The 14855-nt window shown below is 34.3% G+C and overlaps 1 protein-coding gene across 4 annotated transcripts in view; it reads right to left on the reverse strand.

The window, feature by feature from the left end:
- Positions 1–14855, reverse strand: part of Cip4 (Cdc42-interacting protein 4) — a 38558-nt gene that overhangs the window by 10121 nt on the left and 13582 nt on the right. For all 4 annotated transcript variants that reach the window (XM_053745215.2, XM_053745214.2, XM_053745213.2 and 1 more), the window contains exons 2-5: positions 3893–4008; positions 2632–2682; positions 2227–2371; positions 72–223 (exon numbers count right to left, since the gene is read on the reverse strand). In XM_053745215.2, the coding sequence (XP_053601190.1) occupies positions 72–223; positions 2227–2371; positions 2632–2682; positions 3893–4008 (464 nt within the window). The remainder of the gene's footprint in view (positions 1–71; positions 224–2226; positions 2372–2631; positions 2683–3892; positions 4009–14855) is intronic.

A 14855-nucleotide genomic window follows, 5' to 3' on the forward strand; every position in this document is an offset into this window, starting at 1 on the left:
GCCAGGCGGTTTAGTCGTGAATACATAACAGACTTTAGTATTTATGATATTCGTTTGTTTCTCATATTTACCTTAAATTAAAATCAGCATCGGCCTTTTGAAAAGCTTCGAGTGCTCTCTCCGATTCCCTCGCCGCCCGCTCGTACGTTCTTCTCGCCCTGTCCAGGGCGGCGATCGCCGCGTTTAATACTGCAGTCTGTTTCGCACCCTCGTTTAAGTGTTGCTGAGAACCAAACATGCAACAGTTATCAGCGATGCGACGTGGATATGGGGCATAGCATATCTCCAAACCATTACAAAGATAACACAAAATCGATAATAGTAGGAGAACGCTGAAAGGATGTTTTACTATAATCAGAAATTAGTACGTACTCGTGTTTTAAATTCGCAGAGTAGAATAAATTATGTTAATTAAGTAATTAATAATTAACATAATTTATTTTTAACTGTAACTAAAGGTAATTTTTCTGGCTATAATTTGTTACAAGTTATTTTATTATTATTATTTTATTTCACATATTATATTTCTAAACGTACAGTAATATCACTGTAATGTTATGGATATTTACTGTGGCAATATGTAGTAGCTGCGGACAGAACTCTCCTCTAATGTCAAGTATGCAGTTATCAGAGCAGTCAACGGAAAAAGTTACTGTAATCACTTTGCTCCAGTTCCAAGAGATATTTAACTCGGCCAGTCAATACATACAGTACAGTAAATGAATTGTGAAATTAAGATAATGCGGTGGCCAGAATAATTACTAAATAATTAGTTGATGTTTAAATAAGTTCGACAAGTACTTCACATTTAATATACTTTCGTCATACATGACTAAATCATCTAAAATTGTTGATAATTGAAAAGTAACTAATCAGTTACTAAATATAGTTGACTATTCCAAGTGAAACCCAGACTTAATTGATCCTCATAACATCTTGCGAAGTACACACGCAGCATAAAAACATGTAAGTGCGATGACCTGCACCATAGTATATCATTAATTACGACCTCCAAGCCACAATAAATATTAATGAGAAACAAACCCAACAACTTCAAGATTCAAGCAGCACGTACTGGGTACGTGAAGTAGCACGCAGTATGTACAACTTATGCATAAACCTTATTATTAATATATAAGTACAATAAATATTTGCGAATTTTCTTGTACTATGGTCAACAATCTGTGTCAATGATTCATCAAGATAATTCCACATTTTACATCAACTACTTGTAACATAGATGAGGAAAGCTTCAATCAAGCGTAGGTAAGTATACAAATTTTTGACAAACGAGTTGTTTTTTTTTACCCAGAAATCTTCAAGATCATAAAAGCTTAATCTCAAAAACGAGACTTATTTTTGGCTATGGCTTAACGACTGTCAGGAATGTCATCGGGTCAAGAAAGATGAGTCGGCATTAGTCGGCAATAATAACCAATATGAAATGTGAAATATTGTGTTGTGCTATTAACTTGTACAGTCAACGTCACATGAACCTTCTCAAAATAATTGCAAATTCGCTGCCTACCACCTGTGAGTTCCGCTGCCGCCGCGACACAGAAATTCATGTGGCATTACAATAGAGCACCATAACCTGACACGGAATTAACTGTTCAAGCCAACTTATGTCATAAGGTAAAGATTGCAAATTCCATCCTTAAGTTTTCCTTGGGAACCTAAACGGAAAAACGTCAGGATAGTCATTTTATATTGTCTTCCGGACGGGCTGGAATTGCTAGCGTGAAATTACTGTGAACAGACAACGACACCAGATTATATGATAACTACCGTATTGCCGTAGTCACTACGAGATTCCGACCATAGGGTTCAAGTTGAATATACTGTGATTTTGGTCGTTAAGGCTTTTCATGTGGAAAAAGGAAAATATATGAGATTTGTTTATGTGGGAAATGATAAGAAACTAATATTGTATGAAGGAGGTGCTGTAAAATTATATGTATATATATTGAACGAAGAATATGGATGTAGTCTGTCTGTAGTACAGTGAGGTGCTGGCGGGAAAATTTCTCACGTTTTAATAACAAGGTAGGTATTCTACCTATCCCGTCGATCAATATGAAAAAGACCGAGTACGAATTACACTCGCGTACAAAGAGTACGCCCCGTGTCGATACTATTGATACATCTACCGGAATCACGTTTAGAATAAAACCTTTACGTCAACACAATCTAAAGATATGACAATAAGTGACAGAGAAAAGTTACCTTCCTCTCTTCTCGCAGCTCCTTGGCGAGTAGATGCAACTCTCTGACAACATTTGACTGTAAATTCTCTGCTACCACCTCCCGTTGACCTGCGAAGTCACCCAGCTCTTGAAGTAACTGTCGAAACGCTTTGCATGGTGTGTATCTGGAACAGAAAACAGCTTTATTAATACCTTGATCGTTTGCTTCATCTTTGCAAAAATTATATTGGGAAAGAGAACTTGAGAATAATACAATAATTGTAATGATAAATTGGTAAAATAATAATAGATCTATTTAAATACTTGACGTTTATTCATTCATTTAAAACCTGGACCACCAACATCTCAACTATTTGAGTAACTAATCTGGTCTTCTCGGTCTCGGTATAGAGTCTTAAATTAAACTATAAAATTAATAACTTACTGATACTCGTCTTCTTCTTTTCTTTTTGGTTGGTAGTTTTTGACGAGCCTCCTGTAACACATTATTGATCAATAATAAGAAATCAACATAAAGAAATTCTAAATAAATTACTAAGCTAATAACTTGCACAAAATAACGTAAAAACTTATATTACAGAATTAATTAAGTGCGGAAAAATTATCAAGGATCAATGTGGAACGAGTAAATTAATGGCTACTTTTTACGTACTATACAAGATATGTTTATATTTGAACTTATATATGCTAATAACTTAATTACTTTACTTTGGTAGCAATTCATATTTGATGAAGTGCTACCAAAGTAAAAGTGATTCGAACGAAATCCGAAACCAGTGACACCGGTTACATTAGAACATAAATAACATTCAATGGGCATATCTATCTATCTATATATAAAAGTGAAAAACACTCACTTACGTATCACGAATACTCGAAAACTACTGAGCCCATTAAGATGAAATTTGGCAGGAAGGTAAGATTGTGACTAGGAGACATCCGCTAAGATAGCTTCCGCTAGGATATTTCGAAACTCCATCCCTAAGGGGGTGAAATAGGGGTTGCCAGTTTGTATGAAACTTCGTCATTTTTGAAATGAGACACATGAAATTTTTATTTAAATTTGTAGTTGGTAATCTATATATAGTTAGTAAAATATAACTCGATTTTGAAAATTGCTTCTCTGGGGGAATGATGTAGGGGTGGAAATTTCTGCGAAACTTTATTATTTTTGAAGAGAGGTACATGAAATGTTCAGCATGCGCTACGGGAAGCGGGTGTGGGACACGTAGCGGGCAAAGACATGGGACAAGACAAGTTTCGGAACGAGACATGTAGCGGAAATCGTAGCGGGAAATGGGGAATTGAACTAAAGATGACAAAAATACGAATTGAATCATAGTAATAAATAAATTTTACCAGTCTTAGAATACCTAGGCGATAAAAGAATAACTGAAATTTTATTTCGATTCCTTTTAAGAACGAATTCACGCGTGCGAAGCCGCGGGCAAAAGCTAGTTCATAATATATTTAATAAAATATATATATTGTATATAATATATATATATATATATATATATATATATATATATATATATATATATATATATATATATATATATATATATATATATATATATATATATATATATATATATGTGTATATATATATTGTATTACCGTTATTTTTGTAAAAAAAAAATCTGCCACAAAATACATTGTGAGTTAAGTCTGATGTTACGAACCTGAGTTTTCCTGCATATTCTAATTCTATTGCACACCTTTCCTTTACAAAATTTCCATATTTGTCTAGAAAATCAATTCCTTTGTGTGTGTGGGCGGCTAAGTTCTCATATTGATCCTGGGGACAAAAGAAAAATAATTTAGTAATGCTAATAGATAAATAAATTAAGACTAAATTCAATAGAAATACATAAATTGGCGCAGCTAGTGTATCGTATGAATATGAATTCATATCCCGTACCCACTTGATAAGGACGAAATGAATAATAAAATACAAGTTTGTGTAGAGTAGGTAATTGTTGTGGTGATCGCGAAGCCAGAGGAAGCTCAATACGAGGCCAATGCGTCAGCCGATAACCCGATACTAATGAACACATAATTACTTGTTTGTATGTAATTTTTAACGATATTCACTAATTGTACGACGGCTACTTTTTAAGAATCCGGAACTGACCACTACATAAATAATATTTAAAAGTAATTATTGCATTTAAAAATTGAACTCTTTTTCTGTAGAATGCAGTTTGTTTCATCCGAATGTCAATTGTTTTCATGGCGCGATTTTAAAAATTTCGTGTCATTATCATAATGAATTTAACTCCAGAAAATTTTTGTGCTATGATTTATTATCTCAATCTTAAAAGCAGTGCATCGATCAACTCAGTTCGACTCTGGGGATCAAGCACCATCGAAGATCACTGTGTATCACTAGTTTGGTGAGTTTAATCTTGGACATCGTAAGCTCACTCACCGAATGCAGAAGTGCATCGATCATCACGGCGAATATTTTGAAAAGAAATAAAACCATTTTTTTTAAATTCCGGATATACATATAAATTGCAGCCTATGTATGTGCTGTTATTAATATCATGGAAATATGTTACATATATACAATATTTTAAGTAGGTAACTATCTTAAGTATTACAAATAATATTTATTAAGTAATTAAATAAACAAATAGTATTTAAGTAGTACTAAAATGTTAAGAATACAAATATAATCATATATGCAATATCATTGCAAATACCCCCGGCACAGGGGCATTGACATACACTGTTTCCACTTTATGATAATGTAATCATTAACATCTTACTATACGAGCAACGTCTTCTTCAAATGACTTCATTTGATAGCCATCGTAAAAATCTATTAAAAACTAACCCAAATATTTTGTTTAGTGAGAAGTCGTAAACAATATTATACAACCACACGACGACGATTAAGAAATTATAAGATTGGTATTCCAAATCATAATATTAAATTCTATTCGTAGACACGAATTTTAGTATTTGCATAACTTACCTATACCATGCAATTGATACAAATTTAAATGTTTATAAATAAAATGCTTGAATGAACGTATAAAAGTTGGATTGTCGTTTGTCGGGGTAAACAGTGCATACAATAAGTTTTGGTTCCCACTCCCACCGTCCAAAGACAATCAGGCGGGAACGCAGATTGCGTGCTACGCAGATGCGCACGCGACGCCATCGGACCGGCATTGGCTCGCCCTTGACTCTCGACGAGGTGTTTAAAGTGCACTGACTTGTGACTGTTACTTTATTTTATTTATTGTGTGAATTTTTCACAATTCCTAAATTGACCATATTTAATAATGGCGACTACCATCTAAATTATGCTAAAAAAATTGTTAAAAAGTGGCGTCAACTTGGCGGTGGACGCCACTTTTTCTTAAGTCTAATAGGTCACAATATTGTTTATTGTATGGGAGAACGGACGCTGGGATTAACTAAACTAACAGCTTTAATTAAACGTGCGCCGAACGAATTACAGCGGCCGCAACAGGATAGCTCCTGTTGCACTGTCCTAACCCTAACCTAAGGATAATATAAACATTGTAAATCACCCTCATAGAACTATCTATAAAATACAAATACCATAATGTAGTGTAAAAAATATGGCCAAATCAGTAAAAGTTAATAAATTGAAGCCAAAATGGAAAAATAAACGTGTATAAAAAAGAAATCATAACGCGCTAAATGTGGTCTCTGAGGATGATATCGTTTGTGAAACTGTTAGCATCACATCAAATGATGTTAATAGTTAGGTCTGATACAAGGACATTAATTTAATTGGCTACGTCGCCTAATTCTATTAACTTCGGGGTCGAGGTGACGTTAAATTCGAAAGTAAATCCACAATGTGTCGTTTTATTACTATGCAGAACCTTTCGCCCTCAATAATATCAACATCGCATAGCATAGTCAAAACCGTGGTCAGTAACGATGAAAAACCTGTTACCTGACTAATGAATGTACCGTTGTATCAAAAGTATCATCTATGTACCTATTTTATCGCTTTTGTAATAAACGTCCGACGTGAATGGTTCGTCAATCAGAATCCGGTAAGTATTTTTTTTATGAAAGGAATCATTAACAACTTTATTAGTAAATCATTTCGGTGTATCATGATGACGGCTGTAAGCAGGTACTAGTAATACATTTGTAAATTTGACGATCACAGTTATCATATTGTGGTGCAGTACAGTTATGAACGTTGAACATAATAATGTTAGGCAAAAATATACAATGGCTCATGGCATCCATACTAATATTATAAATGCGAAAGTCTTAGTCTGTCTATCTGTCTGTCTGTTCCGCTTTCACGCCTAACCGCTGGACCAATTTTGATGAAATTTGGTATGCATGTATTTAAAGACCGTTCATCAAACATAAGATACTTTTTTTCCAAAAATATACAACCCAACTAATACTAATGGGGTGTGTATGAAAATCGTCTTTTCCGCTTTAGCAGATAAATTCACGCTGGCGAAGCCGCGGTCAGGAGCTAGTAGAATATAAATATATATACCATAGCAAGTCAGAAACGGTTCATTCACCGGTGTCGACGATGAGAGTGTCTCGCTCGCAGGGATGTGGGAAACAGGATCAATGACAACTCCATATCTTACAACGATAAAATTGTACAATTGCGGGAAATTTATTTGTAAATTTATTAACCGGGATTATTTCTGGAACGATTAACTCAATCCTGTAGACTGGCTTGTCATTAGGTACTACACTTTGTTGTTATTGATCTATTGAGTTATCAAAAACCCTTTATCGCATTCTGTATGTCGAGATTGCCTAACAATATTCGTGAATTTTTAGTGGAGACGAATTAATATTTTAGCTACAAGTAATAGGTATTATAACAAAGTACCTATTAATACCACCAGAATAATTGACTCATACAACGAATAATTATTCAAAATTAAGTATGATTCATATGGAAACGTTATTTTAATAAAGGGCGAAGCCTAGTCCTCAAAACTAAGAAGGAAATATATTTCTGACTGTCAGAGAATATGATGATGACCATAGGACAACCCATTTAAAAAAATGTTGATCTGTATTCGTGTTTGTCTTAAAAATATTCAAAAATTCCTATGTATACCAGCAAAGTAACCTTGAAAGACATGGAATATATTCAGTGAAGTCGTTAAAAGTGTGTCACATTGTCACGTAGGTAGCGTAATGGTCATGTCGTCGGTTGGCAGGCGGTGCCGGCCGGTCGGTGGAATGCGCACACGCAATGTTCGGACTATGGCTCTACATCTGTATGCAAAGCGCGCCTGGAACTGTTGCCGACATTTATTTATTTATTTATTTATTCATTCATGACATATGTTAGACTGTATGTTTCCAATCATGTTTTACATCATAATTGGTTTTAATGACATTACGTTTAAAGAAAATAATTCGTTCATTACTATTTGTTATTAAAACTTATATTAAGTAAGGTAAGTAACTTTACGGTTACCATCGTCCACCACATAAAACTCCTAATAATTACTAAGGTACTAACTTATCAACTGGGCAATCGTTTCAGGTCTGTCATTGAACCTGTCGTACTGATGCAAACAAATGGCATATAGGTATCGTACCGCACGTCGCGTCACGACAATAGCCGGTAATTGCGGAGTTGTTGCACGACATGCAACATTAGCCAAATCGTGCCTTTTATTGACCCTCTAAATTCAGAAAGTAGTGAAATCTATTTATCTGAATATAAAATAAGCGTATGTTAATTGTTAAATCATGACATAACAATTTTATAAAGAGAAAATTAACCTCAATCCAATTGAAATGGTTTTTGTCTCGAAGTATGACAAGACGAAGACATTACAATCGTAATGTTACCGTTGTACCTACTAAATTATATATTACAACTAGCAAATAACCTCGCGTTCCAGGTATCTAGTGCACGACGTTTCACTTGAATGCCAATGTCAATAAGTACTTACTTCATCTCAGTAAACTGAAGTGAAGCGTGAAATTTATCTAATCAGGTAATTGCCAATTTCATCTTTAGGGTGACACAAGGTAAATAAATTTGTACCACATTGTTATGCATATGACTGATAATACGAGTAGCGTACGAGTATATTCATTAATGGTCAAAGCATAACGTTTGATATTTATTGCTGTAGACTATGAACCTCCTAGCATGGATATATGTTTAATGTCCAACGTTAGTCGCACACACTGACATTATTTTATTATTGCAACGAAATAAATGTTGAAAGAAGTCAATTAAGGAAATAGTATAATATCTATTAAAATTTCTCTGCGAAAGCGGAAAATATGATTGAAAAGATGTGAGATCTTGAAGATCTTGATGGGTTTTCGAGGGAGTTTCATAAAAAAGATCTTGGGTTTGTCGTCTTCGTATAGTGATAATTTCAACAAAAGTATTTTTTTCACTTTGACAATTAAACAGGAGGCATTTTGTTGACATTGACACTAATAGCTCTGTAGTTAGACAATAATTTTCACACAAACTTTCACCCCCCACCTTGTATTGTAGTTAAAGACTATAATGGGGGGGCCCATTATAGTCTTTAACTACAATACAAGCATACCAAATTTCATCAAAATCGATTAGTATAAAAACTAAACCGCAAAGTGCGGCTTAGGTGACCTAAGTTTAGCCGGAATAATAACAGCTAAATGTTACATATTTAGTATGGATAGGGATGATGTGTAGGATGTAACTCAAATATAATAAAAGTTACTGTATAAGCAGTATACTGTAGAATGTTTACTATTTGAAGACCGTGCCTATGCCGTGCCTCATAGTAAGCGGGACCTTTCGCACGCACTCTCCTTGCGTTCTCACGTTTGTCACGTTTCCGGTGTCTGGGTGAATCTCGAGCTTCAGTGCATAACTTGGCTTCACTCATACCGGAACAGACGCCGACGACAGCAATCAGTTCGATTTGCTGTTTAGTGAGTCACGGCGCAGGAACGCCCCGGCCCGGCCTTTAGCTGATTAGCACTCATTACTCATCGCTAGTTAATCAGACAACAATAGCCACGACGCCGCTCTTGATATTATATCGTGACTTTGATACGATCAATAACAAATACAATGCGAACAAACCGACACATCCGATTGTAGAGTATCAGTTTTTCAGTTACACTGTAGAGTTATAGAGTAATAAGCTTCGCGATCTGAAAACTGTTTGACATAGCCAATCTGGACAATATTTACATCTAAATAATTACGGTGGTCAGTTTTTCCCGTTTAACATAAATTTTAATTTTATTTACCTATTTTAGTATACTTTTAAAATAGCGACCACTTTCCACACTGATAATGGTAATGTTTAAATTCAGATATGAATTTAAATCGGACACTTCGATATTGTGCAAGCAATATAGTGTGGGTGGGGGAGTCAGTGGAACTAGAAGAGCACTATACACCCTTCGAATAAAGTTAAATTTCGTACACATCTAATGCAATACGAAACGCGGGGGAGTTCTATAACTTTACATAGTGTTACACCAATAAAGGGATAAGAAAACTACCAAGTGAGGTTTCCATCAAACAATATTATAATACAAGTGAGTTTTCTTAAATTTATCTTTGACTACCTATAGATATAATTGCAGGCCTTGCATAAGTCAACCCACAACAGATGACATAACTGTTTTGACTGGTAAGTAAGCAGCGAATCTGGTCGCTAGATAACCGGCTTTTTAAAATACCAAACTAGCGGCAATTGAATAAATTATAACAACATTACAACCTACACGAGATCTGCACGTGTGGCCCGGAAATCTGAGATCAATTTCATGCGGTACGCCACGCCACACAATTATAAATATATCTAATTACTAGCTGTAGCTCGTTGCTCTGCCCGTGGCAAACAGCCTATGATACTCTACAGCTCTCTACTCGTAACTATCTCTATGCCAAAAATCACCTCAATCCGTTGTTCCGTTTTGACGTGAAAGACAGAAAAACAAACAGGCTTTCACATTTACAATATTAGTATGGATAACAAACGGATATTACGAATTTGTCAATTTCAAACCACTAACAGTAAAATTTAAGAAACATTATGAATAAAATTTTAATGACAAAAAAATTCAAATTGGCCCAGAAAAAGTATGGAGGATTTTTTATTATCAACATTATTTTTTTATCATATCATACATTATTCATTTATCAACCAATTGTATTTTGGTAATTTAGTTAAGTTACAAAGATAATATGATACAAACAAATACTTGAAAACATTCTGTAATTGAAAATGTCTTTATAAGGTATTTTTCATTAGCTTCATCTAGATAATCCCTTAAAAAGGATCATGAAAATAAACGAACCGACTTCCTTGGCACAAACATTTGATTCATTTGATAGTAGTTGGATTGGAACAGCCTAGAGACTTTGAGGCCGAGTTCTATCTTAAAACGGGCGGGCATGAGTCACGCTACTGATGACGTCACGGGGTGCCCGATAACGGGGCGCAGTACACCCCTGCCACGTCACCCTGCGTGACTCAACGATGTCTCGCCGCATCCGACTACTACAGACAGACACAGGTTATAAATAAACCTAAATTCACATCAGATTTTCGCCAAGATGAAAATTATAATTTTAAACTAAAAGACTTAGATCAGATTCTATCGAATCGTAGGGTTTGCAAGAGAAAATCACATGAAACAAAAATATCTTTTAGAGTGCAATTTGTATTCTTAAATTTGGATAACGTGTAATATCGATCGAAGTTGATATTTAAAAGCCAATGCTACAAAGACTTTTTATTACATTACCTACAGTAGTTTGTCAGTTTGCTATGTATGTAGTCCATAAATGATAAGTTATTTCTATGTATAATCTAAGTTAATAATGTATTTTAAAAATTAATAGTATGTACTGGTTTCGTATTAGAAATGTATACCATATTTAGTATTTAATCGGTATTCACAATGTAATAAATAACATTCGAAGTCGCTGCTCTCTGTCAAATCTGATTACAATTTGCCTCGTAATCAATTTCTTGTTATTAGTAGACTTTCGACATATCAACACATGGCATACCGCCGTAGAATTACCTAGATACGTAACTTAACCACTTTCTTCTTTGCTTACATATTTATTTATGTAATATGTATTCAGTATTGTGACGGAACATGATGAAATATTTTCTAAAATATTACTTAGCTTAGCTTTTTAAAATTAAACCCGCGTGAATTTATCTCGGCATAAATTATTTTTTTCGGAATGAATCGATAACTTTTAGGATTACTTATATAAATCAATTACTTACAATAAAAGTAAAAAAATAGGCAAATTTTTTTAAACAATACGATAAATAAACGGAACGGGACGGTAAACTAATAGTATCTCTAGATGAATAGAAAAATTGGAACTAGAGTAGGTACCGACAGAACAGAACAGAGTACCTAATACCTTGACCTGACTAGTGACAAAGATCATTAAAAATAAAGGCACTTATCCCCCTTAAGTAAACCAAACAAAATTTTCACGTAACATGCATCACGTCAGGTGATTCGAGTATTCGAATAAAATCCGTGCGCACGTACTCAGTTTACGACTGCGTTTTGGTGCTTTCTCTTAATTGCAACGCCTTTGTTCTTGCACGTTTATGTAATACCAAATGAGATTACGTTATTTCTACTTATATTAAAGTGACAACAGAGTGCTTTACTAATAAAAGGAATAAAAGAAACAGACTCTGCCTTTTTCTTTTTCCTAAATATAACTAATACACTTTCTTTTCCACCGACAAAATTTATCTCACCAGTTAGAACAAATTCGTTGTTATTTATTTAGACAGTATAATTTCATTGATTGGTACTATGACAATGAATGCGATGGGCATGAATGAATGAAAAACAAACACGAAAACATCGTATTGTAAATAAATAACTACATAAGCACTTATTACGTTGTACAGGTAGTTACAAATGCTATAAATTACCAGCAACGTGCGTGGAAATCCGTATCGCAAAGGCACACTGCCATCATACATGGTGAAAAGCTGCTCTCGCTAATTTAGAAAGTACGAGGACACGAGTAAAATTAGTAAGCATTTTACTCTTTAATTTTTTTTTGTAACAGTGCTGTGTCGGGTGACGCGATTGGTAGGTACGGCTCGTTCATCATGTACCTAGCTAACAGCGACACGCAGCGTAACTAAGTAGTAAGCTAGAACCGTTTCATATTTATTAAATGATGCGGGAACTACCTATATAACATATAGGTACTACTAGATATGCTAGACTTGCTGCCTTCATCCAGCGCATTTTTGTCATTACTGATTTAGATACTTACATTATAATATGTCATTTACCTCAAAATTACAATTTTATATTACTACTTGAATAATGTCAACGCCAGAGTATGATGATATATCTCATCATCTCTTGCAGGAAATTGATGTAAATCAGCAATATCACAGTCAATTTAGCAATTTGTGTCATATTCATATCAGTCCCCTTCCTGATAAGGGTAAAACATTCAATATGAAAACGTCGTTATTTAGGATACATTCATGAATGTCTATAAAGGATCATCATCTCTTTCAATGGTATATTAACTGCCTTTTCTTAGATCTCGGAATATTAGATTGAACCAGGTAGATCTAGAATCTAGAAAAATAACAATTTAGATTTTACATTAAGTAGTTGATTTACACACTAACCCATTTGAATGTTAATTTAAACTTTCTCATGTAGCTTAGAAAAGAATAACCATCCTTAATTCGTTGTATTTAAAACAACCATTATTTTGTGCTATTACTGGTTCAGTATGCTTGTAAATGTTAAGATTAAGACCATGCCAATTAAAATTCCACTTTCTGCTCATCTCAAACAATCTCAAATAATTAAATAATATAAATTTATACTAACAAAACTTTGCAGATTTGCCTCCATTTGAAAAGAAATGGAAAATAAATATTTTATAAATGTTTTTTAAACTAAACATACGTAAAATATCTAAGTAATTACAGTGCATTGTTATTTAAAAAAATTGTCCATAGTGCGGTCACCTACTAACATGTATATATCAAGGTTTAGATTTCGCTCGTTACTGCAGGCGTTTTATGAAATTAATACATTCCTAACTACCGTGTGTAACAAAATTTCTAAAAATTTTGTAGGTTACTAAAAGTTGTTTTTATCATTTATCATTTCACAAGTTCTCACCGTTCGTGGTTCGTGTTTATGATTCCGTAACGCTCAAGTAGGGCAAAATTCGAAAACTCTACAGCAGTAAACGTGAATCAAACAATAAAAGCAATTTGTAAGCTGTTCCAACTATATAGAATACGAGTTGAGCTCTATAGGCCTTAATTCCCGTCTGAAAAGTTTTAATAAAACCACAGGCGAGCCCATGAAGTCAGTCTGTTAACAATGTAGAGCCACAAAAGTATATGGAAAATGTTGGCATTCAAGGAGTGGCGAATGCAGCGTTGCGGTGGACGCATCCCGTCTGTGCAGGAAACATGCACTTTTATGCTGGAAATATTATTTTATTTTTATCACGTCGGGGTTCGCGTACGTTGACCTTATGATAGGTTAGTATCGCAGAAACTTGCAGCGTAGATTGTAAAGACTTTATCTCACCCATATAATCCACGAGCCGCGATAGACATACATTGAAGTTAATTTTAAATCTTATAATGAACGGATGAGATCATAAAATTATGGTTGTTCATTTAACATTACCTGTTTCTATCATCATTATTGCAGTTTTAGATTTAACTAGCTGCGCCCCGGGGCTTCGAATCGGTCCAGTAGATAATACGTGAAGAGGTAAGAAACAAACTTTCGCATTTACAATATTAGTTGGGATAAGCATTTAACATCATAATAATCCAATCAACACAAGACGACAATTTCGGCTATATTCAGACTTTGTCTTGTCTATCATCAAAAAGTCCTTACAAATAAAATTATGCACAGTATACTTTGCGTGGGAAGCAGCAAGTAGACGACCACGGGCGTTTTGTGTTGCCCCTGGTTGGTTACTAAACATAATAATTGACAATTGCCCATTGTTGTATACAAAAAGGAGGTTTTCTATTATTATTAAGTTTATATTACAACGCCGGGAAAAAATATTTCTTTATAATCGTTTAAAGCAAAACAGTTGTTTTGCTTTAAACTATAGTAAAGCAATAAATGTGTAATTACGGCATTTTATCTTTAAACAACTGTTTGTTTATTTTATCTTTAAACAACTGTTTAAAAATAAAATGCCGTAATTACACATTTATTGCTTTACACCCCTATATCTTCTCTAAGTAGTGCAGATTATATAAGACAGGGAATCACACCCTTCAGAAGAATGATTGGATTTGGAACCCCTACTATGCTCCCTAAGACGAAGAGCGCAAGCGTATTGTCCTCCACAATATTACTGTTTTTAAAACACACATGAAGAACATAAGTACTAAGTTAACTTCAAATGTAAAATGCCTTTACTTCTAGGAATAATTAACAATTGAAGTGCAGAATGTTGTTCAGGCACGAGCCATGAGCTATTGTTGAGATACACGAGTTTCCGCTTTCTCGTGGAAAAATGCAAGCGTCTTGCTGGAAAGTACACATTGGACGATTTGAAGAATGTCGAGTACATTATTATAAGCGTTTGTTTGTTGCGATCGGAAAATATGTCACTGA

Source organism: Plodia interpunctella, chromosome 5, assembly GCF_027563975.2.
Source record: "Plodia interpunctella isolate USDA-ARS_2022_Savannah chromosome 5, ilPloInte3.2, whole genome shotgun sequence".
Taxonomy (NCBI): domain Eukaryota; kingdom Metazoa; phylum Arthropoda; class Insecta; order Lepidoptera; family Pyralidae; genus Plodia; species Plodia interpunctella.